Source organism: Podarcis erhardii (assembly GCF_964252035.2).
Source record: "Podarcis erhardii genome assembly, chromosome: 1".
Lineage (NCBI taxonomy): Eukaryota > Metazoa > Chordata > Lepidosauria > Squamata > Lacertidae > Podarcis > Podarcis erhardii.
This window is the reverse complement of record NC_138497.1, coordinates 23255400-23281720: the sequence shown is the minus strand read 5'-3', so window position 1 is coordinate 23281720 and position 26321 is coordinate 23255400. Positions and strand designations below refer to the sequence as shown.

General features: G+C 42.4%; 1 protein-coding gene across 2 annotated transcripts in view; it reads right to left on the bottom strand.

Moving 5' to 3' along the window:
• Positions 1–26321, bottom strand: part of FBLN5 (fibulin 5) — a 59280-nt gene that overhangs the window by 17570 nt on the left and 15389 nt on the right. For both annotated transcript variants that reach the window (XM_081863026.1, XM_081863027.1), the window contains one exon: positions 22505–22753. In XM_081863026.1, coding sequence (XP_081719152.1) covers positions 22505–22753 — 249 coding nt within the window. The remainder of the gene's footprint in view (positions 1–22504; positions 22754–26321) is intronic.

Sequence of the window (26321 nt, the reverse complement as noted above, 5' to 3'; positions counted from 1 at the left end):
TACATGTAAGTGTTTGCATGTGGGACCACAGCAGTGAATCTATGATCAGGAATAAGGGCTGCCAGAATCCAGTGGGATACAGAGAAGACGGTATAATCTCCTTTCGGAACTCACCCCACCCCCCACCAAAGAACAAAAAGTTGACATTCTGATTTGGTCTCTGGTAAAAAATCCTTGAAGATGGACATTTTATGTCTCCCCTTGATAACTTTGTTTTTGCTAAGAAGATTGTCTTCTAAATTTCTGCCTACATCTCTTTGGCTACAACTGGAATCAACTGGTAGGTTTTTTTGTGTGTGTTTTTCTGCAGGTGCTAAATTCATTCTCTTTTACATAGCCAGCCTTTCTGATATACTAAAATTAATATTTTAACGGCAAGCAGGATGACACACCTGTGTCTTCCAATACTATGCGTCATTTTAGTATGCAAATAGACATGATCCTGTCAGAGTTACGGTATACACTTGGAAGTCACACTGATTTCAATTACAGAATTAAGCACATTAATATACAGTATGCAATGTTTTTTCCTTTTAAAAATGTTTAGGGGTACTCTCATTTTGACTCAAGAAAATCACCATTTTATAGTTCAAATTGGGAAAAATAAATACAGTAAATGGACAAAAGTACAAAGTTTCACAAAATGTTTAGGGGACCCCAGTGTCCCCCCAGAAAATAAAGGACTGAATATATGCATATCAATCTGTTGAACCTAATAGTTTGGACACTGAAATTTGCCTTTAAACAGGTGTTGAGAGAGTTGGTCTTGGATGGTTCCCAACCTATCAGGCTGTCATTGAAAAAATAACACTGCCCAAACACAACAGTGATTTGCATTTTGGCTGTGGTTTGTACTTTAGGAATGTAGCATTGTTAAGCACTGCTTCTTACCAAATGCAATTATCATGAGAGGAAGGAAGGGGGGGGCTAAGAGAAAGTGTGTTATTTCACTGCAGAAAAATCTACAAGAAAGAACTTTATTTTGTCAGTGTCCCAAAATATAATGGCAAAGGGGTTTCGAGAGAACTTCATATCAGATACGAGATTCCGAACCTTTTTTAGAATCATCATTTTAAAGTAATATGAGCTACTTTTTCTTTTTCACCAAACATTATAAATTAAATAGGCAGATGAGAACAAAACTTTAAAAACTGCCTCCTTAATGGGGGATTAAACTAATTTGTGGGTAATATTAACCTAATCATGCATATTAGGAAGACTGTTGATTTTTTTCCCCATTAGTAAGCTTCCCCAGGGGCATCTGGCAAACCACTGGATTGCTAGATAGATAGATTGCTAGACTGGATAGGTCCTTGGTTTGACCCAGCAAGGCTCTTATCATCATTATGTTCTATACATGTTGCTATACTTCTTTGGGAAACTTGGAGAAATGAGAAGAGGGGAACTGAGCTAGTAGATTTTGCCAAAGAGTGATTAGTTTACATTCCCACTAATGCGTGAACTTCTTGACGGTACAGTTGAACTGAGTCATTAATGCTTTCACTCCAAGGCTTTTCGGAAGGCCAGCAAAATATTGGATGCAGCTGAGGGCGCTTCAAAATTGTTTCCACTGCTCTTAAAATCTTGCACCTCTCTTCATCCTTATGATGATGCTTTTTAAGGTTGCTTTGCTCTGCCGATCCATTATTCAGAGTTAAACCCTCAGATCACTGAAGCTTGTTTCAGAGGAATGAACTGTGTCAATGAAGCAAAGAAAACCACGCCGAGCATTTCACAACAGGAGTAAAAACACGGCTTGTTGGAGAATGTCACACAAAGCTTTCTGAGAATAAGAATCACAAATATGCTGATGACACACAGTGCTGCTTCTCCATTACATCTGCTGGTGTGGCAGTGGATGCGCTGAACCATTGTCTTGCCTCAGTGATGGACCGGATGAGTTCCAACAAACTGAAGCTAAATCCACACAAGACTGAGGCACGGTTAGTGGGTGGTTCCCTAGACTGGATGGATGGGAGGTTAAGTTTATCCTCCCTCTGAAGGAGGAGGTACATAACTTGTGGGTACTTCTGGGTCCTTTGCTGTTGCTTGAGGTTCAGGTGGCCTCAGTGGCAAAGAGAGCCTTCCATCAGCTTTGGCTGCTGGCCCAGTTGTACCCCTGTCTGGACAAGGATAACGTATTTCTGTTGTCTATGCTTTGGAAACCTCTAGGTTAGACTACTGCAACATGTTATATGTAGGGCTGCCTCTGAAGACGGTTCAGCCACTTCAGCAGGGGTTGGCTGGCATGGGGGAATTTCCACTACTTCTCGACAATTTCACCACTTCATCTCCATGACATTGTCACACTGGCCATGATTGGTGGGTACTGGCTGTGTTGCCATGGCCTCCGGGATGCTGCCACATTATTATTGCTGTAGTTGATGTTTTTCAGCTGGATGTGTGTAGCATATAGCATGCACTGTGCTGGTGCATCAGAGTACACCCTTTAAAAAAAACACCCTTTAAAATCCTTAAACACTCAAGGGTACTCTAACCAACCACAGAAAAATACACACAGTTTTTTTAAAAAGGGAGCTGCTTGAATTGATGTTCCTAACATGTTTCCATGTATCTTTGCTACAAGGGATTATACATAAAGCTCCCTTCATGAGGAATCTGCTCTATGAAGTGGGGGTTTCAGTGACCTTAAGGAAACCAGTCTATTAAACTTATTGATAAACATATCATCAAAACACATTAATAACAATCCTAGCACCAGTTTCTATTTTTTTTAAAGGTGCCACATCCCCATTATAATGTTTGTCCCTTTCTGCATCTTTTCCAGATCTGCAATATTCTTTTTGATAAGATAGCTTCTGAATACCAGTTGCTGGAAACTGCAGGTTAAGAGAGTGCTCTTGTGTCGAATCCTGATCCATCAGGCTCTTCTCCCGATAAACTCATTCATATTGTAAGCTCTTGGCTCACAGTCTATCTATCTATCTATCTATCTATCTATCTATCTATCTATCATCTATCATCTATCATCTATCATCTCTATAACAATCACCTATCTATCTATCATCGGCTATCAGCTATCAATCTTTGAGCACCTAATACACTCTTACCTCTTAATATTAAATGATAGAATATTGGCCTTTGGCATCTGGCTAACACATGATTCTCAGACATTGTCAGTAACTCTGTCCTAGCCTGAAAACAATGGGAACTGGGAAGAGCTTTGTTTGAAAGGGTAAATTTCTCACTGACTGTCTGTAATCCACCAATTTTGCCACCTCCCTCTGGGGAAGTCTTGATGGGCTCTGAGAAAAAAGAAGACTGCCTAGTCTTGTCTGGCCAAGGCATTGTGATCTTTGGCCTTGTGGAAGCTAGATGACTTATCCAGGAGAAAATAAATTGCTTTTAAAATTTCATTCAATTTTGGGGTCTGTTCGTCAGCCAGATGTGCTCCTAGTGAAATCTCCATAAAGCTAAGGTAATTCTTCTCTAAGCAATGTGGCTTTGGGGCTTCTTTTTAAACAAATAAGTTGTAGTGGATGAAAGCCAGTTCTGGAGAAAAAATCTTTGAGAATTATTGGCTTAAAGAATGTAACAGCTGTGTCCTCATTACCATTAATGCACCAAAGCGATACAGTATTCCTTTCTAACTTACACATCACAAAGCCTTCTTATTCTTCTTTTTTTTTTTTTTGCATGTTCCAAGTAGTATTGCCAACTGGAAATGCATTTAATCCCAGCTCAAATAATGTTTTAAACTCCAATTTAGCATTTATTCCCCAGTGCCTTCTGAGCTGAACATTGTGATCAGGGAGAGAGACCTGTAAGTGGGAGTGGCAAAAAGGACAGTGATATAGATGAGGGTCCTCTCAGTGGTGGCACCCTGTTTACTGAACTCCCACCCACCCAGTGAAATCAGTCAGCCTCCCATTTTGGCTATGTTCAAGGGGAATGTTAAGATTTACCTATTTGTCCCCGTCTTTGGGGCATAATTATGCATGAGGTTTCTGCATTGAAGGGTTTAGTTGCTGTTCCTTTCCGTCTGATTGATGTTTATAATGTGTCTATAGGTCTTTGGACCGCAATAAAGATTTATTATTATAATGTGTCAATGTTTTATTGTGTTACATTTTTAGCTGATCCAAGATCCCTTTGGAATGAATGCACGGAGGCTGTAAAGTAAAGAGAAAAACCAGCATGTGTGCAAAAGAGGGGGTTCTGAACCCTTTCCATTAGAGTAGCCAGGGCCTCTTTTCAGTGGGAACTCACCAGAACTGAGTTCTGGCACCTCTCAGGTGTGAGCCATTGTCATTATAAGAGAACAAGGGAGATGTTAATCTTCACCTCTTTTTCTAGAAAAATAGCACCGAGAGTAGCCATGTTAACCTTTTGCTGAGAGAGTGCAAAATACCATGTGGTGGCAGCATGGGCTTCAACTGATTTCGGGGTTTGCCAATGCTGACAGTCAGATGATCGGCAGCACTCCCAAAGGCACAGAGCTTTGCAGGTGCCATTTTCTTCCTCTGATCATTCTCACCTCTCTCTTCAGCAATTTTCAGATTGCAAGTTCCTCAGGGAAGATGGGAGCAATCCAGCTTCTTGGTAACGGCCTAAGTATGTTAAGGTAACAAAGGAAGTGGCTCTGTGCCAGAGAGCAGATAGGGGCCCTCCCCTCTCCTTCAACTGGCTGGTTGTTAGAAAGACTAAAGTCAGAGATGAATGCTAGAGAGAGAGCTGGGCTTGAGGCAGGCTGCAGGCAGAAGCCTGAAAGGGAGAAAATGCTTGATTTCTGTTTGAATCCAAGGCTGTGGCTATAGGATAAGCAAGACCTTCTTGGGGTACAGTGGTACCTCGGGTTAAGTACTTAATTTGTTCCGGAGGTCCGTACTTAAGCTGAAACTGTTCTTAACCTGAAGCACCACTTTAGCTAATGGGGCCTCCTGCTGCCGCTGCGCCGCCGGAGCACGATTTCTGTTCTCATCCCGAAGCAAAGTTCTTAACCTGAAGCACTATTTCTGGGTTAGCGGAGTGTGTAACCTGAAGCGTATGTAACCTGAAGCGTATGTAACCCGAGGTACCACTGTATTAATACTGTGAGCCCCTCTATCATAGGCTCAGGTTGTATGCATGTGTAAATAAACCATATATTCCGAACACACCAAAGTCTCCACTGTCCCTTATTCCAAGCAAACCAAAAACCCTGTATAAGCGCCCGTAACCCCTGCAATCTCACACTGCTCAGAGATTGAGGTGATGTGCAGCAATATTGATATGAGTGAACAACGACAAAATCCTTTGACCTTCATGGGTTAATCATACAGAATGTTCTGAAGCAAGAGAGAAAATGCAATTAGGCTTTGGGTCACAGCTAATCCACATAATGATGGGAAATGTAGCCAGGGGGAAATGTCAAGCTGCCTTCGGGTGAGTCAGAAAACAACTTTTTGCATAAACAATTTCAACACTAATATGATTCCATCAACAAGTACTTCAGAGTCAATAAAGCATCAAATACTTGACCGTCAAACATGGGGAGAGGAGGGCAGATCTCATCGATGTGTGTACATGCCAGTTACAAATGATCACACTGGAGGGAAGTTCCTAAGGAAGGTTTACTAAACTCTTTTAGAAGCTCTGCCTCCCATTTTCAGAACTTGCACCACTGTCAGTCTTCTATGGATTCTTCTTCACAGCTCATATGGAAAACACATTTGATCCATCATCATCTGTCATTAATCATCAAAGCTTTGGAGTAAATTATAAAACAAAGATCTTGGATATTAGCTATAAATGTACTCATTTATTTATAACACATGCATATTGCCCCCCACCCCTTCAGCTAAAACCATAGCATGAAATCACAGCATGAAAGTTAAGATATAAAACACAATATAGAAGCATAAGAGCCTGCTGGATCAGGCCAATGGCCCATCTAGTCCAGCATCCTGTTCCCACAGTGGCCAACCAGAAGCATAAAAGCAGGACCTGAGTTCAGCAACACCTTCACTACTTGTGATTTGCAGCAACTGGACGCACATCTGCATAGTAGCTGCGGACAACTGTGTCCTGAGTCATCCAACATAGGATGCCCTTGAGTTCTGGTTTTATGAGAGAGAGAACAACAGTGCATAGTTCTCAACTATGAACTTGTTCCCACAGGGGGCAGTGATGGCCACCAGTCTGGATGGCTTTAAAAGAGGACGAGACAATTTCATGGAGGACAATGCTATGATGACTATGTTCTACCTCCACTATCAGAGGCAGTGTGCTGGGAATTGCAGGTGGGCACAGGGCTGTTGGACTCATGTCCTGCTTGCCGACTTCCCACAGGCATCTGGCTGGCTTCAAGAGAACAGGATGCTGGATTAGATTAGCCTTTCCCCAGATCCACCATGCTCTCCTGATGTTCTTCTTTTGTGCAAAGAGGTTCAATCACAGGCATCTCCAAGAAGGGCTGGGAAAGAGCCTCTGTTTCAAACCCCGAAGAGCCACTGCTACGCTGAGCTAGACAGGCCAATAGTCTGAGTCAGTACAAGACAGCTTCCTATGGCTCTAATAAATGATAAAACAGCTAAAAGCATCTACAATATCACAACAATACACAATGCAGTAATAACAAAACCAATAATCTCTTTTAGCAAACCATGCAGCACAAAGACTAAAACAGACCACTAAAAACACCGATCTAACCCCTCAATTAAAACCAATCGGGGGGGGGGGACACCGTTTTCAAGGCATAACAAGGGTGGGATCAGACACACAAAAACCGTTCTAAAAATGCTTTTTAAAAAGCATTTAAAAAAATAGATTGAATTTTCCATCACCATCTTGTGTCAAATTGTATATTACACTTAAAAGACAATCAAAAAGTTTTATTGAAGACAAGAGTGCCTGGCGTGCTCTGGTCCATGGGGTCACAAAGAGTCAGACACAACTAAACGACTAAACAACAACAACAACAACAACAAGCTGAGTCCAAGGATGGCACCAATTGTATTTCCTGAGGGAGGTCCACCATTTTGAAGCAACCACTTAAACATAACACCATTCTAAAGGGCATTACTTTTACCAGTTGCAGAGAAGTCCTCCATTCACAAACTTCCCTGATCAAGGTGTTTCGCAAAGCTGACCACACTCACGAAAAGGACATGATCCTAACCCCCACAATTGAATTTTTTTCTTCTTCCTGTGTGATACTACAGGTTTTGGCACCGTGACCTGTGGGGTTTCATGAGGGGATTTAGCTTATGAGCCACCCAGCTCATAAATCCATTTGAGGTAAGTAAACGGCCAAGAAACCAGCCACCCCAACCAAGGAAATCTTTTTGCCTCGATAGACCAGTACCAGTCAGCTGATGATATGGCATGACCCCTGTAATGCTTCATTGGTCTGACCAAGAAAGAGACTGGTTATTATCCTCAGAAGGCAAGATTGCCAACCGGCAGTTCTGTCTAGTCTGGCAGTTCAACTTCAGACGCTGTCTAAGAGAAGACGCTGCTGCTTCTGGATCAGTTATAAACAAAAACCAAACCTATATTGCTGGGCATCATCAGCACAGTAATAACACCACATTCCAAATGTTCAAATGATCTTTCTCAGCTGTTTTGATACAGATGTTGAATGCTGAGAGAATAAAATGAACACCTGTGGCACTCTGCAAGACAAAGCCCTTGGGGGAGGGGGGCGCTGGTTTAAAATTCCTCATCCAAATTCCCCAGGAATGCCTGGAAAGGACAAAGTGTAGCCCATCATTGCTAGTCCCATTGTTCCTACCATTTCCTGAAGATGACCCAGAAAAAAGTGATCTATTATACTGTAGCAGAAACAGCAGAGGTGTCCAAAACAAATCAATCAACAGGGAAGTACAGATAGGTAGCCGTGTTGGTCTGCCATGGTCAAAACAAAATAAAAAAATTCCTTCCAGTAGCACCTTAAAGACCAACTGAGTTAGTTCTAGGTATGAGCTTTCGTGTGCATGCACACTTCTTCAGATGCGTATCTTCAGATGGTATCTGAAGAAGTGTGCATGCACACGAAAGCTCATACCTAGAACTAACTCAGTTGGTCTTTAAGGTGCTACTGGAAGGAATTTTTTTATTTTGTTTTGAACAGGGAAGTAGTTCTTCTACCCACCACCACATGCAGATAACTCACCAGGCCCTTTAAAAGCATTTTCAGGCCCTTTAAAAGCATTTTCAGCATTTTCAGGATACAAGTACAAGTCACATTAGTGAGAGCTGGATTTTTTAATGTGTGTTTGGCGTTCTTTGACATGTCAGAGGACTGTTCTTACCCTTCTAGCTTGCACTACCACATTCCTCATCAGTGATGTGCATGAAGTGTTAGCTGGAGGTGGGGAGACAGGTTCCTTCTTTTTACAGCTGTTCACTTCAGTTCTAAAATATAATGGCCCATTGAGCCTTGCAGCTGGGGCTTGCATGGGAAGGTCCATCTGTGCAGGAGTCACTTTGCTATTTACTGGACGGTGCCTGAACACATTGCATTTTCAACTTACTGCATATTCTTAACACAATCCAACAAACTGTGTTTACTACAATGCATGCTTCTCAAAAACACTTTTCTAATCCAGCCAACGGCATGTGTAAAACTGGATTTTATGCACATATCAATGCAGTTACACAATCAGTGATGCTCATAGTAAACAATGACGAGCACATCCTAAACTGGCTGTGTACTTGCTTCCTTCAAACTTGTGGTCCAGCTGAAAGGTGGGCTGGAATTGATAAAATAATTTTTATCATCTCGGAATGCCTGAACCTATCCAGCCATTCTTATCATGCTGTCAAAGGATGGTAAATGGGACACAGGACAATAGTTGGTCCAATAGTAGTCACTAACCAGCAATGACAAAGATCAAGAGCAGAACAAATCCACAAAAACCAACTGATGACACTTCTAGTTTAGTCTCTGTACTAATTGCACAGTATCCAAGTCACAAAGAGCTCAGCAATTTTACCTAACAATATTATTATTGCAATTATTAATTAAAATTGTTAGTTGCTTTGTTTTGCCCAAGGCAACCCAGAGCAATTTACAACCAAACAACAACAAAAACCCACATAAAACCATGGAGGTGGGGCATATATTTAAACACCCCATCCACGTCTAAAAGGCCACAGATAGTTAAAGGTCAAATTGTCACAGTAGACTTGATTTGGTTCAGCGACTGCACTCGGGGCACTCCTGTTTGGCCCATGATTTCCAGGCATGGGTCAGACAGGTTCTTCTTTTGTCCCAACACTTTTTCTGGGAACACCCGCAATTTACTGCTGAATCAGTATTGACGTTTGTCCTGATTAAGAAGTAAACAGAGGGTTTTCCTGGGGGAAGCAGTAGAGCAAAAGAAAAACCTTTCGGACCTATGGCTAGAAGTAACGAATCAAATGACAGAAATAACCAGAAGACATCTGGAGCAGAGCATCTGATGCCTGGCCAATGAACTAGTGTTTCTAGAAATGTTACTTGACTTCTTTCCAAGATGGGGAAGAGTGGCAGCAAAGGAAAATGGACAAGTCAATCCTAATCTAGTTTGAGGACCAGTCTAGTCAAAACATGTTACCAATATATGGGGGGGGGGGGGGGAAATCCTAGGACAGGAAAAATTTGACAACCATTCCATATATCTATATGCACAAGCAAAACACACACACACACATATATATATATGTTGAAATTCAGTGCAAACCATAAAATCTATTTTTCTTGCTTAGCCAAGCCATCAAAAGTTATCTCTAATGAAAATGACATAAAGCATCTAAAACTTAGACTGTGAGGATACTCCAGGAAAGTAGGAATTAGGAGACAAGAGACATTTTGACTGTTGACTCCTATATAAAGTGCTGATGGACCTTCTATTAAGAATCACTATTCTTATGTAGCTCCAGTTTGTCTTCTCACTAGGTTCTGTAAAATTCACTGAATAAACCAGCATTTCACACATTACATAGTGACAACCTGGGTTTGCCGCTGAGCATGACAAGAAGTCAAAGGCAATCCTGACTCTCTAATAGGCAGCATTTATGCTTCTGAAATGCAGAACGAATAATTTATCTGTTCTAGCGACAAGACACAGAGAACAGCATCAACCTCAAACTTGTCTCTGCCTATGAAGTCTGGCAATGCACTCAAATTATCTGGCCAATGTGCAAATGTTGAAGAGCCAATTCATATTTTCTATATATTTTGGCCAAACATCTTGATTATGGCATGGAGCTGCAGCCAGTTTTAGGTTTGGAACCAAAACGAAGAGAAACAAACATAGCTGAACCAAGAAATATAAGGCAGGAGCCAAGAATAGCAATCAATTTTATGTGTCAGTGTGAACGCTGCCATCTCTAGACGCTACACAGAACCTGCAGGCAATACAGTTTTCCAGAAATCTGAGGGCTGCTTTGACATTTAAACAGCACTATGGAACCCAGCTGAAACATGTTCCACATTGATTTCTGTTCTGGGCTGCAGTTCTAATGGTAGAGTGGCTTGCCACATGGATCCCCTACATAATACAGTATGGTGAGACTCTGTGACACTACCAGACACAAACATGCTATATTTTATACTTGCCATGCTGAACAACTGCAACACCATAACAGTTTCCTCCATGGGAGGCCAATGGAACATGTAGACCAGTAATGCATGAACAGGACAGATCGCGAAGCTGAGGCTCCAATACTTTGGCCACCTCATGAGAAGAGAAGACTCCCTGGAAAAGACCCTGATGTTGGGAAAGATGGAGGGCACAAGGAGAAGGGGATGACAGAGGACGAGATGGTTGGACAGTGTTCTTGAAGCTACAAACATGAGTCTGACCAAACTGTGGGAGGCAGTGGAAGACAGGAGTGCCTGGCGTGCTCTGGTCCATGGGGTCATGAAGAGTCGGACACGACTAAACAACTAAACAACAACAACAATGCATGAACAAAATACAGTGGTACCTCAGGTTAAGAACTTAATTCATTCTGGAGGTCCGTTCTTAACCTGAAACTGTTCTTAACCTGAGGTACCACTTTAGCTAATGGGGCCTCCCGCTGCCGCCGCACGATTTCTATTCTCATCCTGAAGCCAAGTTCTTAACCCGAGGTACTATTTCTGCGTTAGCGGAGTCTGTAACCTGAAGCGTCTGTAACCTGAGGTACTACTGTAAAGGATTTTGGCCTGGGAAGAAAAAGCACTTAGCATGAGATGCTCAGGAAGAGAACCAGGCCTCATATAAAGGCTTAACTGGTGAAGAAACTGAAGCACAGGCTTCTCTTTAAATATCTTTAGGTTGCAAGCCTGAGGGCAGGAACCGTCTTATTACTGATCGTTGCAAGCTGCTCTGGGAGTCATTTCAGCTGAAGAATGGGGTAAATAAATAAATAAGTAAATAAAGATAATTCCAGCACAGCTTGTTCATGTGACCATAAGAGTGGACTGCTTCAATTGTTCTGATCACCAGAGAACATGGCTATAATTAAATTGAAGAAAGAGAGAAAACTCAGATTTATCCCAACAAGACAAACTCAGGTGGGGAAGTTGTGACTCTCTAGACTCTAACTCCCATCAGCCCCAGCCAACATCGCCTTTGGTAAGCGATGATGGGAGCAGCAACTTGTGGAGGGCCCCCACTCCACCCCTCTCCACTTTACACCATGGCTGGGAAGGAGACAGAATTGTGCACTCGTGTTCTTCAAACCTGTGTACATAATAAAGCATTTCAGTACTTTCTTGAATGTCCATCCATATGCACTGTAAGCTAATGATTATTTAAGATTGTGCAAATACACTGCTACATGTGATAATAATAATAACTTTATTATTTGTACCCAGCCCATCTGACTGGGTTGTCCCAGCCACTCTGGGCACCACTTTTTCTACCAGTGAAAAGTGCAAAAATCTGTGAGAAAATGGCCATTACCCTAATGTACAACTACCCATGTTTCCCAAGGCAATAAGTACGTGTGCAGATGCCCTCTGTGGAATAGAGAGATCCCCCCCCCCAATCATTTAGTGACTTGTAAAGAAAACTTGCTAATGGGCCAAGATCATTTGCTCATTCCTTGCATTCTTTTACCCAGCATGTAAAATGGTTCCCATGCTATGTTAAATTACTATCAGAACAGACTGAACTAACAGACACATGCTGAATTTAATGGACTTGGCAATGCCGAAATTAGGAGAAAAAGAAAAGCTTGAACAGAAGGAAAGCAAGGACAGTGAACAGTGTGGAGAATAAGCAACTAATAAAGAAAGCTGGTCAGAAACAGTGATGAACTATGTTTTAGTGTTATATGAATTTCTCTTGGTTTTGTGGGCTCCACCCTCCCTTCTGGCACAAATGCAAGCAGAAGACTGAAAGCTTTGGCTTTCAATTCTAACTAACCATGTTTACTCATTATATCTGCACCCAGACAAACTGTATTTTGTCTTAACTATGGTTTAGCAAAACATGCCGCGCGCGCGCACACACACACACACACACACACACACACACTACATCCTGCAAACCAGATCAATGATATGTACTGTACTGTACTGTACCGGATAGATTCAGATATCTGAAATCAAATCACCACTTAGCCACGTCTCTGTCTAATATAACTCTCAGGGTTCTTAAGAAGTTAATATGAGTGAGAGAGACACTCTGTACACTCCCTGACCTCCCTGAAGGAAGGTCTGGATAAAAATGCAATAAATAATTCAACTCTGCAAACCGAAACAGTCTGAGCAAAATCTTCCAATCTGGCCCTGGTCCATACAATCCATGGCTCTCTGGCCAATACTCTTGATAGCTATTTTCTTACTAGACCCACCGCTTGAGGGGATATGGGACACAGTTTTGCCTCATGGAATTTAGAAGTCCCTTTGTTCACGTGGTCAGGCTCTGCCTGTCTTCCAAATGTAGTGTGGATTTTGCCTGGCAAGGAGGAGGCTGGGAGCCAATTGTATCAAGACAAGCGCATGGAAACATGAAAGAATGAAAGCTGCTCTCTCCTTCGTTGTTTTCATGACCAATCAGCTGTCTGCACAAACCAAAATTGGACTCCAAAGTATTTTATCTGGTTCCTAGGTAAAACTGTTACCCACAATTTATGTGGTAAGGAGAATAAATTTATTTTCAAAAGTTATGAGAGATGTATCATGATATTCCATACTGAAACAGATAATCTCTATTTGGGGTTTTTATTTTTTATTTTTAGGGGGTTACATACACTGGCTGAAGCGAGACAATATGAAGCCACGTACACACACACACACACACACACACACACACACACACAGACACTTGTGCTGCTGCTTTATCTATGCCCCTAAAAGTCAAAGGATTTCTACCAATCTGTTCTTTTTAAAAAAAAAAAAAAAAACTTTTTAAGAGCAAAAAGACCTCTGTAGAACAAGGAATAGCTACATTTTTCGGAAACAAAATATTGCAAACCTATTCTAAGAAACATAGGCTGAGCACAGATAAACATGCAAACAACAAAAATAATTTCATCATAACTTATTCCAAGAGACACCAGCCAAAACAGATTTACAAACGTATTCCAGGGAAGAGGAGCCAAAGAGGGAGAGGGAAGGAAAGAATATTGTTTTAATATGACCTTGGGGGAATATCTATATATTTATTTATGTTATCTCTAGCACCACTTTTCTGCCTATATCATTATTCCAATATAAAATAAAATCTTCCCATCTACTTGATATATTTTCCCCCTAGCCATTGAAACATCCCAATTTTATTTTATTTGTACTTTGAAATAAATAGCAATGTAAAAAAAAAAAATTATGAAGATCAAAAGTTTTGGCCTGCTAATTTACTGGAGAGCTTCATAATGCCAAAAATGGAATTGAAAAATTAAAGTTTTTTTGCCTGGGAAAAGACATAAGGAGAATGCACTTAGTATGAGATGCAGAATGCTGATAAGGATGAGTTTCGGTCTCCTGTTTCTACAACTTTCCCATCTCCCTAAATTTAAAACTGTACTGCTGCTCCATTTCTTATTTTCCATTTCCCTGCACCAGACCTTCCCAAAGGAAATAACAATAGAAGGGTTATAGCTGCTACCTTTTTACATATGGGGAAATAGTTGCATGGCAGACAGATGTTCAGCAGGTGAAACATTTTCCATAAGTGCTGTTTCATGCCAGGAGATACTATGCCCGTTCCATTTCTGTCTCACATGGAATTCTGAAAGGCACAGAACTCTTCTTCCCGAAATGTAGCAAGTATGGGAACTTAATGAGTTGCCTTATACCAAATTAGGCTATTGATCCATTTAGCTCAGCACTGTTTACACTGACCAGCAGTGCTTCTCCAGGGTTTCAAACAGGATATTCCCAGCAATATCTGAAGATGCTAGAGAATAAACCAGGGATCTCCTTCATGCAAAAGCAGATGTTTTACCACTGAGCTACAGCCCTTCCCCAGCAATGCATACCTTAGAATCTCCCACTGCTGGGAGATGAAACAACCACAGCATCATCTGCTCATTAATATCCAATGACCACTGATGGCTGGGGGCTACTAGCTATATGTCATATCCAACCTGCTTTGCGGGGAAGGGCAGTGAAGAAAAGAGTGTTGTTGTTTTTAATGTATTCAGCAATAGATAACCAAGTCATAGAATCACAGAATTGTAGAGTCAGAAGAGACCCTGAGGACCATCTAGTTCAACCCTTTACAATGCAGGAATATGCAGCTATAATAATAATAATAATAATAATAATAATAATAATAATAATAATAATTTATTATTTATTATTTATACCCCACCCATCTGGCTGAGTTTCCCCAGCCACTCTGGGCAGCTCCCAATCAAGTGCTAAAAAAAGTACAGCATTAAATATTAAAAACTTCCCTGAACAGGGCTGCCTTAAGATGTCTTCTGAGTGTCAGCTAGTTGTTTATCTCTTTGACATCTGATGGGAGGGCGTTCCACAGGGCGGGCGCCACTACCGAGAAGGCCCTCTGCGTGGTTCCCTGTAGCCTCACTTCTCACAATGAGGGAACCGCCAGAAGGCCCTTGGAGCTGGACCTCAGTGTCTGGGCTGAACGATGGGGGTGGAGACGCTCCTTCAGGTATACTGGGCCGAGGCCATTTAGGGCTTTAAAGGTCAGCACCAACACTTTGAATCGTACTTGGAAACAGACTGGGAGCCACTGCAGATCTCTCAGAACCGGTGTTATGTGGTCCCGGCGGCCACTCCCAGTCACCAGTCTAGCTGTCGCATTCTGGATTAATTGCAGTTTCCGGGTCACCTTCATAGGTAGCCCCACGTAGAGCACATTGCAGTAGTCCAAGCTGTCCCATATGGAGGTTGAACCAGCAACCTTGGGGTTATCAGCTATCCAAATGCATCTCCCTAGCAAGCAGAGGGGCCTCGTGGGCTCCCAGGGTATGTTGCTGCTTTTGGAAACTGATGCAGCTTTGAAACCAGACTGTTTCTCTGGGTGCACATACATGCATCTCTAGGCTCATGCTATGATTTTGCAAATAGAAAAGTATTACAAAAATACAGTCATCTCTGCTGACAAGGAAGCAAATCCCATAGAAGGCTACTGTCTGAACTTCCTACCAGCTGAGGAAGAGGAGAGCATGGGATTTTCTCTTTGTTTTCCTTTTATCACTGTTCCTAGGTTTCCCCTTCTGTTACAAATGATCCCCCCCTTTCCTTACCCATTTCCATGTTTTCATATCTTTGCTTTTTCATGCAGCCACTCTGCATTAAACATTTTAGCAGGAAAGCTGCTGCTTCTTTTTTTGAAAAGTCTACCCATTGCGTCTCTTTCTAACAATTCTGAACGAGGATTACGAAAATCATTGTGAAGCAGGAAATGGCAGGGGTGGGGTGAAGGGAAATTGGAAGCGACTTTCAGCTTAGCTTATGAATGTGTAATGAAAGAACGTGAGGCTTTGCTTCAGTCACGGTGTGCCAAGGAGGGATACTGAACAAAAGGGTCATTATTATGGCTGAGCATTCTAAGAGCTTACAAGAAAAACAGTCAGAAATGGAATAAGTTAAAAGGGGTCACAGCCAGATCAAAAACGTTGGCCTAGATTTAGTGCTTTATGCTTTGCTTCAGGAATGCAATTTACTCCCACCTGGATCCAAGCAGCTTCATAGCAGTTGTGTCTATGGTGGTATTCCCCCGTACACGTAGATATGTCTAGCTTGCTTGCTTGGGCTGCAATGCCCTAATCCATGTTGTTTAAGCATTTTTTTTTTAATCTTTCACTCATGTTTCAAATATGTCAAACATGCAAATGGCAGAGCTCCTCTTGGTAACATGATTCATGTCTATTCAGCACTTGTATAAACCATGTGAGTTACTCCAAAGTATGGGGCATACGGGGTGTATGGGGAGAGGCACTATCTCTGCTGGGGGAAGCATCATGCTCCTTCTGGGGTAGTTCAGCCACCACTGGTCCCTACCATGCACTCAGCTCTCATTTGTTGCTCCTAGAAGCTGCCAGCATGTAACAGTAGCCACACCCAGGGTAACAGCTTTGACTGGTTGGCTAAACCAGGTGAGGGTAGCTGATAGGTCATAAACCCTTGGTGAGTCTTGTCTATCTCCTGCATGTGAAGACAAGTTCTGGCAGATTGAGCGAACAAGACCAATAGTGGGTCCCATGATCAAGAAGGCAGTTTCTGCATGTGTTGTTGAAGGAAATGAAGGACAGATGGGGCTCAGGAACCTGAGAAGGTAGCCCATCTAGGAGTTGGGTCATTTCCACAGAATGGAAGATGGCAGGATCCCCAAGGATGTGCTCTATGGAGAGCTGGATTCAGGCACCAGGCCCATTGGCAGACCAACTCTAAGATGTCTGCAAACGAGACATGATGGCTGGCAACATCAACCCCGCTGTGTGGGAATCCCATGCAGATGACCATAGTGCCTGGAGACAGACAGAGAGGTTGTGTATCCACAGCAGTGACCGGAAGAGGAATAACCTCTGGAATGAGCTCAAAGAGAAGAAATGGCATGGTGCACCTGCATCAGCACAACTGGACGCCTTCATCTGCCCTAGCTGCAGTAAAACATGTCTCATCCATATTGGTCTCTACAGCCACAACAGGTGCTGTAACTCTCCAATGATTTGATTTCACTCCTTCATTGTCTCCCGAGATAGACAGATGCTAACAACTTCAAAATTGCTGCTGCTGCTAGATTAGATACACCATTTGCCTCCTCTAGCAAGGCAATGATTTAATTCTTAAATGCATATAGTGGTCTCTCTAAGCCAGTACTGGAACCGCAATGCAGGAATCACAGCTAAATTGTTGAAGACCCCCTTCAGTTCTTTCGCACTAAGAAACCAGAAGTTCAGTGTGTAGCAATCGCACTAGAATCCTATAATCACAGGACAAGAAAGAAAGTTTTCCAGTCCACAACCCTAAGGCACGCCAGAAACATCTGCCAAATGTAGGAATACTTAGAACAATCTTGATGGCTTCAGCAAATTGGGCAAATCGTAATCTACAGTGGAAGAGACACACCCTTGGTCACTAGCCAATCTGATAAGTGAAAACCCCTTCTCAGTCTCAAATAAGCGATTTAGCTTGAGAACTAGATGTGAAGAAATGCCTACCCTACAAGCCTGCAGCCATGGCCATTTCAGATGACCCCAAAATAAATGGATTTCAAGATGCAGAGTTGGGAATAACCACTGCCTGGATCTCGGGGAGTCCTTGCTGTGAATAGTGAACAGTACTGGGGCAGATGGACTGATTCTGAGACTCAGGATAAGGCAGTTTCATATGTCCGTGAGTGCAGAGGAGGGATAGAGGAGAAATTTGGTACAGTGTACATTTTAATGTGGACTTTTCTAATTCACAGTTGCCAATAGAATATACGGACCAAAATGCACCTATCCTTCAGAATTCACACTTCCACGAATTTTGTAATGCAGTTTCTCCAATCACTGTGCACAAAAAACAAAAACAAAACAACAACACGCTGACAAACATAAAATTTGCAAACCAATGTAGAAATGTTACAAATTGAATTTAAAATTTGCAAACCAATGTAAAAATGTTACAAATTGAACTTAAAATAAAAAAGAGAAACTGAGAGAAAGCCAGATTGACTGGTTCTCAGTAAATGAAGAACCTTCACAATGCAGGAAGAAAGTAGGGTTCCCAGGTCCTATCCAGGAGACTTTGCTTATCACTTTAAGAGCTCAGAGCCAATGAGGGAGTATGTGTTGGGGGTAGTGAACTCCTGCCCTTCTGCTCCAATGGTCCTCTTGACCACCTTTATTTGCCACATTCAGTGGGATGTAAGCTGGAGAGAATGGTGAGTGAATGAACCATATGGAATAGCAGGGCAGGAAGTGGGCTACTGCATCCTTGCCCACTCTCTCAACCTCTTAAATCAATGGACAGTCTTCCCACTAAGCCACATTCCCACAATGAATGCACTAAATGCTTTTGTGGATATTCATTGTATGAAGGAGTGAATATAATGTACCACATAGTATGTCAATGTTGACATGCAATGTACTAGACACTAGCCCATAAAATGTTTTAATAAAAATGAGTTTTTGAAAGCCCTCCAAGGATATCGTATTAAATTAGATACCTCATATGAGCTGAAGAGGGAGGGAAATCTCACCATCAATTACTATGAAATGATGGAACATAAATAGAACGGATAAGCCATAATGTCTGTTGTGTGTTTGTCTGACAATCTAGATTCGTCTTCACCAACCTGCTGCCCCACTCCAGATGTTTTGAAGAACAACTGTCATCATCCCCAACCAGCAGAGCTGATGGGAACTGTAAACCAAAACATCTGGAGGGCATCAGGTTGGCAAAGGCAGCAGACAAATATGTTTGGACCATTGTACATAGAGGATGATGATGGACTGAATTACTGAAAGTAGCTGGCATGGGACAAAAACAGAGTTTCCAAAAAAGAGCACAGCCAAGCTTTTCCTCTCACTCTGATCCCCTGGAATCTTATTAGTTTTACAACTTTTGATTCTATGTACAATAATGGGATGACCCCAGTGTGACGTCCTTATCCAAACAGACTGAACTTCACCAGGAATTACTTTTAACTTAAACCTTATGGGTTGATGCTTGGACAAAATAAGGAAGCATCCTGTTGGGAAAAGACCTCCATATTGGTATATTATCATGACCTGTGCCGGCATTGCAAGTGGATGTAAAGATGATCAGAGCTGTATTTGTTGTTGTTCTAGTCCCTGGGAACAGCTGCTACTGCCAAGCACACAGCTGCTTAGCTATAACAAGAGATGGTGTGTAACATGGATCATAACAGAAATGTTGTATATTCATCACCTAGACTTTTCAGGCTATGAGTGATCGCCGAAGAAGAAGAAGAAGCACTACAAACCTACACACCTAATATTTGGGGTAGGGTTTTTTTAATATAAAAAATAGCTTCACCGGGATCAATTTGACCGTAAAAGGCATGAGCGTTGGCAAAATAAACGAGGCCTCCACAAGGTTATGCATGGAAGAAGGATGGTCTTCTCATTATCTGCCACTCTGAATATCTTCTCAACCGCACATACACTGAGGATTTGGGCCTCTTAAAAAACAAAACAGACTAGCTTCTGACTTAATACATGGACTTTTACATCAGTATATTCTTAGCTCACGCTTTTAAGAGCTACCCTAGTCTCTCGATTGTAAATCTTTTTAATTGATTTACCTTTTATGGTAAAGGGTAGGTAAGAAATCTAATAAATAATAACAGCGCTTGATAAATAAATAGACATGACAGAAAAACTGAGATAAAATGATTAACTGTAATGAACTAGCATAAATACATTTGGTAGGTATATAAACACACAGACAGATAAATGATAATTAAAAGCTCTCTCCTTATTCCATTTGGATTTACAGTGGTACCTCGGAGGTCTGTTCTTAATCTGAAACTGTTCTTAACCTGAAGCACCACTTTAGCTAATGGGGCCTCCTCCTGCTGCTGCGGCGCCAGAGCACGATTTCTGTTCTCATCCTGAAGCAAAGTTCTTAACCTGAGGTACTATTTCTGGGTTAGTGGAGTCTGTAACCTAACTTCCGGATGGGCGCCTCCGGCAATGGCAGAGTTCCTCCGATCGGGAGGAATTTGCTCCGTGCAAATCAGGGTCTGACTGCCACGGCGAAGGCGGAGACCTAGTAAAATCACAGGCGGGAGAAGCCTGTGAACGTGGGATTCGGCTGGCACCTTTTGTGCCTCCCCTACTCGCGGGGAGACCCGGTTTCGGGGATCCGGAGCGACGTGGGGTGAGCGGCGCGGTGCTATGAATTGACTGCTTTTTTCACGGAGGGAAGCCACATTGCTGTTGCCGAAGAGCGCTGACTTTTTCCTGTGGACAATTTGACTCTAAACAACTACCTGTGAGTAGAACGGAAAATTGGATTTACAAACGTCTTAATTTGGTACCGAAACGGGAAGGTCTCAAACAGGAAGTCCACCTTCCCCTTTTGTAAATAGATTGAAGCAAAGAAGCTGCAAGCTAAGGTCTTGGAAAACCTTATGTAAAGGATTAAACCTCCATCAATTAAAATCATTAAACCCTCCTTGGAAGCAGGAGAAGAGGGGGGAAATTTTGGATCGTGTAAACCTGCAGGAGAGAGTGATAAAAATTAAATTACCACTGCTCTGAACCTGGAACGGGCTGCCAGTAGATTGACGTTTTGGGAGAGTTCATTGACTGTGAATAAAACTTATGTTGACAGTTAGTTAAATAAGAGAAATATATTGTTTCCATTGTCCTCTTCTGTGTTTAAAAAGGAGGAAAAGTAACTGAAAATTGAAACTAACTTTACTTTTGGAACTGTGCTTGAAAGGATTGATACAAGTGGAAACTGTTTCCCTCTAGACGGAACTTTTGAAACTGTTACAAGAGTGGAGCTGAGGAATCTCCAGCTGCAGGATAAGAGCTGTGAAAATCAAGGATTGACCTTGGACCATTTAAGAATGTCGACAGGAGAAGCCTTAGTGATTGCATTATGCAAGATAAGCTATTCGTTGGAACAGCTTCACAAAAAGACGGATGTTATGGCTACTAAAATTGATAATTTGGGACAAAAAGTGATTAATTTGGGACAAAAAGTGAGCACCAATACAGAAATTATTCAGGACTTGCTGCAGGAATCTACTTTAGCAGAACAAAATGTGGAGAAGAAGAAGGAGAAAGTTGTTGTAGCCTTACAAAGGCAAATTGAGGACTATAAGTTGAAGCCTTTTATGATTGGATCCAGATTTTGAGGATCGAAGCCCGGCCTGGACTGGAGAAAGAAAGTTGGAAAGATCCTCCCCATGCAGGGTTTAACTGACTTTTGGGATATGGACCTGGGTCAGGAGGAGACTGGAGTTCTGGGGGCCTTTGGATTTGGAGGAATTTTGAAACATGTTCTGAAATACTTCATGGACGTTAGCTTCAACCATGGAAATTTGGCTGACCTGTCGAGAAGGAACAAAAGTATTGATAGGCCGGAGTTTCCCCAAGATCTGCTCTATAGCATCAAAGAATATGAAGAAGACCTGCAGAAGGGACTTGGAAAAGAGTTAAGAGCCTCGGACATAAGATCTCCAGGTTGATGGACTGTATGGAGTTGACGGAAGTGACTGGCAGAGTCCGAGACCGGGGAGAGGAGATGGTGGAAGAAGATTGGAAAACTTAAAGTTTATATATAGAAATATTGTAAAATTAATGAGTGATAGAAAAATGTTGGAATGAAATGTTATGGCCTTAGTAGAAATGCTATAAGGAGTTAAGCTTAAATAAGTATATTAATTTTAATGGAAATAAGATTAAAAAATATGTTAAGACATTTATATGATAGAAAATAGAGAAAGATGGAAAGGAATTGCTGAAACAATTAATGGAAGTGGAATACAAAGAGGGAGGTGAGAGGAGGTCGGTGAAACAAGGGAATGAAAGATAGAACATGGAAAAGGTATGATGTATGTTTTTAAATTGTTTTTGTTTTGTATTGTTTAGTTTATTGTGTTAAGGTTGTGTTTTGTATTGTTTATATATTGTATTGTATTGGTTTTTTTCCTTTTTTGTTTTCTTTCTCTTTTTTCTTTTTTGTAAGCTTTAAAAGTAATAAATATTATTTTTTTAAAAATAGTGGAGTCTGTAACCTGAAGCGAATGTAACCTGAAGTGTATGTAACCCGAGGTACCACTGTGTTTATTTTTTGCTTTTGAAGTAGATGTATAGGTTTTTTTAATAATTGCCATTAGATTTCATAAAATTATTTTTATATAAGCGGTGTATTTATGTCAGTTTGTAACAGTTTATTTTTTTATCTCTATATTTTTTATTATCATATCTTCAATTTGTCAGGATTTAATCTCTTTTTTGCCGTGATAGATAGATAGATAGATAGATAGATAAAATGTGAATAAACTGGGATAAAACTAGTGCATTAATAAAAATAGCAGGACAAATATTTCAGATTATAATAATAACACAGCCATCCATTAAAATAAAATAATAAAATAAAATAAATATTATGCAGGGATCTATAAGACATTTTGCTACTTACCCACACACTGGTTGCCTTCGCTCATTTGGTAACCAAACCGGCAAATGACTGGAGCTCGTGCAGCAGTTGGATAATTGGGAGCAGGAGCTGGGGCTGGAGGTGGTGGAGGATACGCATTAGGGTAAGGATTCAGATATGGCGATCGATAAACGGGATTTGTTCGTGGTATACAGAGATAGCCACCATTCTGGTTAACGCACACCATATCTCCTCTACAGGCCTCGACAATAGTCCGACATTCATCAACATCTGAAAGGATGCAGAAGGGAAAAAACAATGTATCTCTCTGCCAGTTAAAGGTTTACTTAGCAAATCAATCATTTGCTATTTAGATCAGTCAACAATTAAGGTCTGTACATTTAATCAATTCATCATTCATCATTTATATGCATTTATAAACATTTCAATATAAGTGCCTTTTTTGTTACAGAAGTGCAGGAAAACTCAATAATACTAGTATTATTTTTTAAATTAAGCCACCGCTAACTTGGGGGGGGGGGGAGAAAGGCATTTTTAATATTTTCCCCCTATTACAGGAGAGAAATGTGCTGCTGCTACACACTAGCAGAACATCAGCCACATCCACTGTGTGCTCAACCCAGGAGTGACCCTAGAAACCTCCAGGACTATGTTGATGACAACGCCCACTGCCGCCCACACAGAGGGAGCCAATGGTTTTGTGAGAGTGACATCATACGCACCCAGCACCTTCATATACACACCACAGGCAATATTATCCCATAGTGCCTCCCATCCCATCAGCTGCAGAGGCAGAGCTTGCAACAGCCCCACCACGGCCAGTCCTCAGGCATTCCTCTAGAACTCCATTAGGCTCCACAAAAAGGTAGAAAGAACCTTCACTTCGCTGCCAATACGTGGGGCTCTGCACAGTCCTCCTGGGTTCAAAGGTTCAAGACCAACCATGAGTGGGAAAGAACCTTTTGCGTGGACAGTTGGAGTCCCCCCAACCCCAGGCGACCCCCGAGAGTAATAATGACTCAAGACAACGTGCTATGGGATTAAAATTGGCCGCAACTTTATTAAGTTTCGGATGTAGGGAGACCTTGGCTCAGGCATTGAGCGTTTATCCTTCCCATTCCCCAACCGGGGATCTGGGAGACATCAGGGTTATCCAGAATGTGTGGGGATTGGGCTGGCTCTGGAGAACATATGTTCAAACAGAGAGCCCCCCCCCCCGGTTTGCCGCCATTGCAGGGGAGAGCAATGACAACCTCTCGGGTTATGGCCAATGCCTCCCCTCAATACCCCTTCAAAGGGGAACCCTGGGATCACCGCCACAAGGGTGGTTCACCGCTTCACACACACACACCCCATTTAAAAGATAGACTAAAGGATTCCATCCAAGGCCTGAAACCACCAAAGTTGTGACGTTTTGCTACAGGGAAGGCAAAACCTGCCAATGCAGGAAAATTCCTTTCCGGCTATTCAACAGCGACCCTGACATAGCAGCGCCTGCATACCTGTGGAGAAGAGGTTAACCTGCAAAAGAAGACTTTACTGAGGGGGGGAGGGGGGGAGAAGCTCTGGAGCCGACTGCCGCTTCACGGGTAAGATTCACCTTCTGTTGTGTGGGCAGGACAGTCCCCCCCTTACCTGGCCAATCCCCTGGCAATGCCTCCCCAGGCAGGACTGGGCAACTGGCTGAGGTAGACGGAGACCTCCAGGTATCCAGCCTGGGGAGGATGAAGCCAGCCTGAACTACCAGGAGTCGCACTAGGGTGCTGGGGGCTGCACACAACCACGCAAAAGGCGCCCCCCATTTGATGTGGGGAGCAGTCATTGTTAAACAACCAAGGGGCAGGGCAGGTCACAAGAAGGGCAGCCACCGCACCATACTGACAGCAACAGCAACAGCATCCATTGACCAACTGCATGAGGCATGGATCTGGCAAGCAGGAGATGGGAGTTCAAGCTGCACCGGGGGGGAGAGGATATGTGTCCTCACAAGCTTTCAGAATGTCATCCCCCCCCCCCGAAAACCTCTCATGTGCTCGTGCTTGAGCCCACACTAAAAACACCACAGATGTCATGGATTGGTTGGCTGCAGAGGAATGGTGGGAGGAACCAGGTGGGGAGCCACCAAGGGAAGATGGCTCAGAGCCCAGGAAGTGCTAGTGGTCAGAGGGAGAAGACTGGGAAGAGGAGGTGTCAGAAGCTGAGGAGGTAACATGGTTTGGTGAGCTCGGAGTCTGTGGCAAAGAGAAGCCCAAAATCAGAGGCAGAAGCTGAAGCAGTAGAGTGGAATGACAGAGGCCAAGAGCAGAAATGAGTCAGGCTGGTGAAGAGTCATGTGTAGCTCTCCCTCCTGCTGCAACAGGTTCCTCTCCTCCCTGGTCTCCCAGAACCAGGAGAGGCATGAACAGGGCAGAGGAGATGTTATCTTCACGCAAGCACAGTCTCAAATTGCTTGGGGGAAACCCTGGAGAGGAGAGGACTTAGGCAGCTGTGGGGAAGCTGTGGGAACCTGCAGTCTTGCAACTGCTTCATGGGGGCAAGACCTACCAGAGACGAGTCGCTATGCGTTCATTAGACCTGACACTCTTTTGCAGGTTGTGGCTTTGCTAATAAAGAGTTAACTCCAACTTGCACTGTGTGATTTATTGCTGGCTCACGGCTAACAACAGAGCAGTTCCACAGCAGCGGGGAATTGAACATTATGGGGAAAGCTGCCCAAAAGAGGGGGCTGCAGAGGGTAATGGGCCAAAAGATGCCTCCCCATATGTTCTCAAGTGGGAGCCTCCACTGGATCTCAGTCCTGGAAGGGTCCCTTCTCTTCACTAAAGGGCACTCTGGAAACAACTCAACATACATACATACATACATACATACATACACACACACACACATACATACATACATTTCATTAACTAAAACAATGGAAGGCTCATTGATATTACCTTGGTCTTGCCATGTCATGCAGATTGATAATGGTTTGTGCACAAGGTGAAGCAGTAATGCAATTTCCCAGATCCCCATTTTTAACACCCCGTCACACAGCTGCTAAGAACCATCTAATGGTGCAATAAAATGTAGACCTGCATTGGCAAGATCAACACAGGCCAACAGGGAGGTCTGGCATAAACTAGACTACTCAAAAAGCCTCATCTAACCCACATGATTTTATCTTATCCTACTCTTACGTTTCTAGTGAAAATGTAAAAGATCCCATTCTTATTGCCTTCTCTACTACGGTTTCATTGCTAATTGCAAACTCCTGTAGCCTTTTTCCACTAACACATTTGTAAAAGAACATTGGGGTGCAAATTTCAGGCTTGTGGTTCCCCACCACCACCCCCGCCACTGATGTTTTGATTTGGCAGCTGTGAAACTTGGCTCTTAATCTGGAACTGCAAGCTTCTTTTACACTCTTGCTTGCATAAACATGGTTACAGGATATTAAACTCTGAGGATTTGTTTCAGATCTCCTCTTAGCTCTCACCAACATTTGAAAGTTATTTCATGTGTCGTAATGAATTGACTTCAGACAGATACAAACTGATTAATAAGATTAGACTGCAGACACCATTTTGGAGACCCTCTTCCTGTTTTGTCTCCTCTGCCAGAGAGCTAAAAAATGAATGAGTTTTGGGGAGGGTTCAGTGGGAGAGCATCTGTTTTGCATGCAAAAGGTCCCTAGTCCAATCTCCACCATCTCTAGCTAGAGTTGGGAAGGCTCCCTGTTTGAAAACCGCTGCCAATCACTGTGGACAATATGGACCAGTGATTTGACTCAGTATATAACAGTTTCCTATGTTCCTAACTAAAGATTTGGTGGTCATACTAAATACCACCAAAT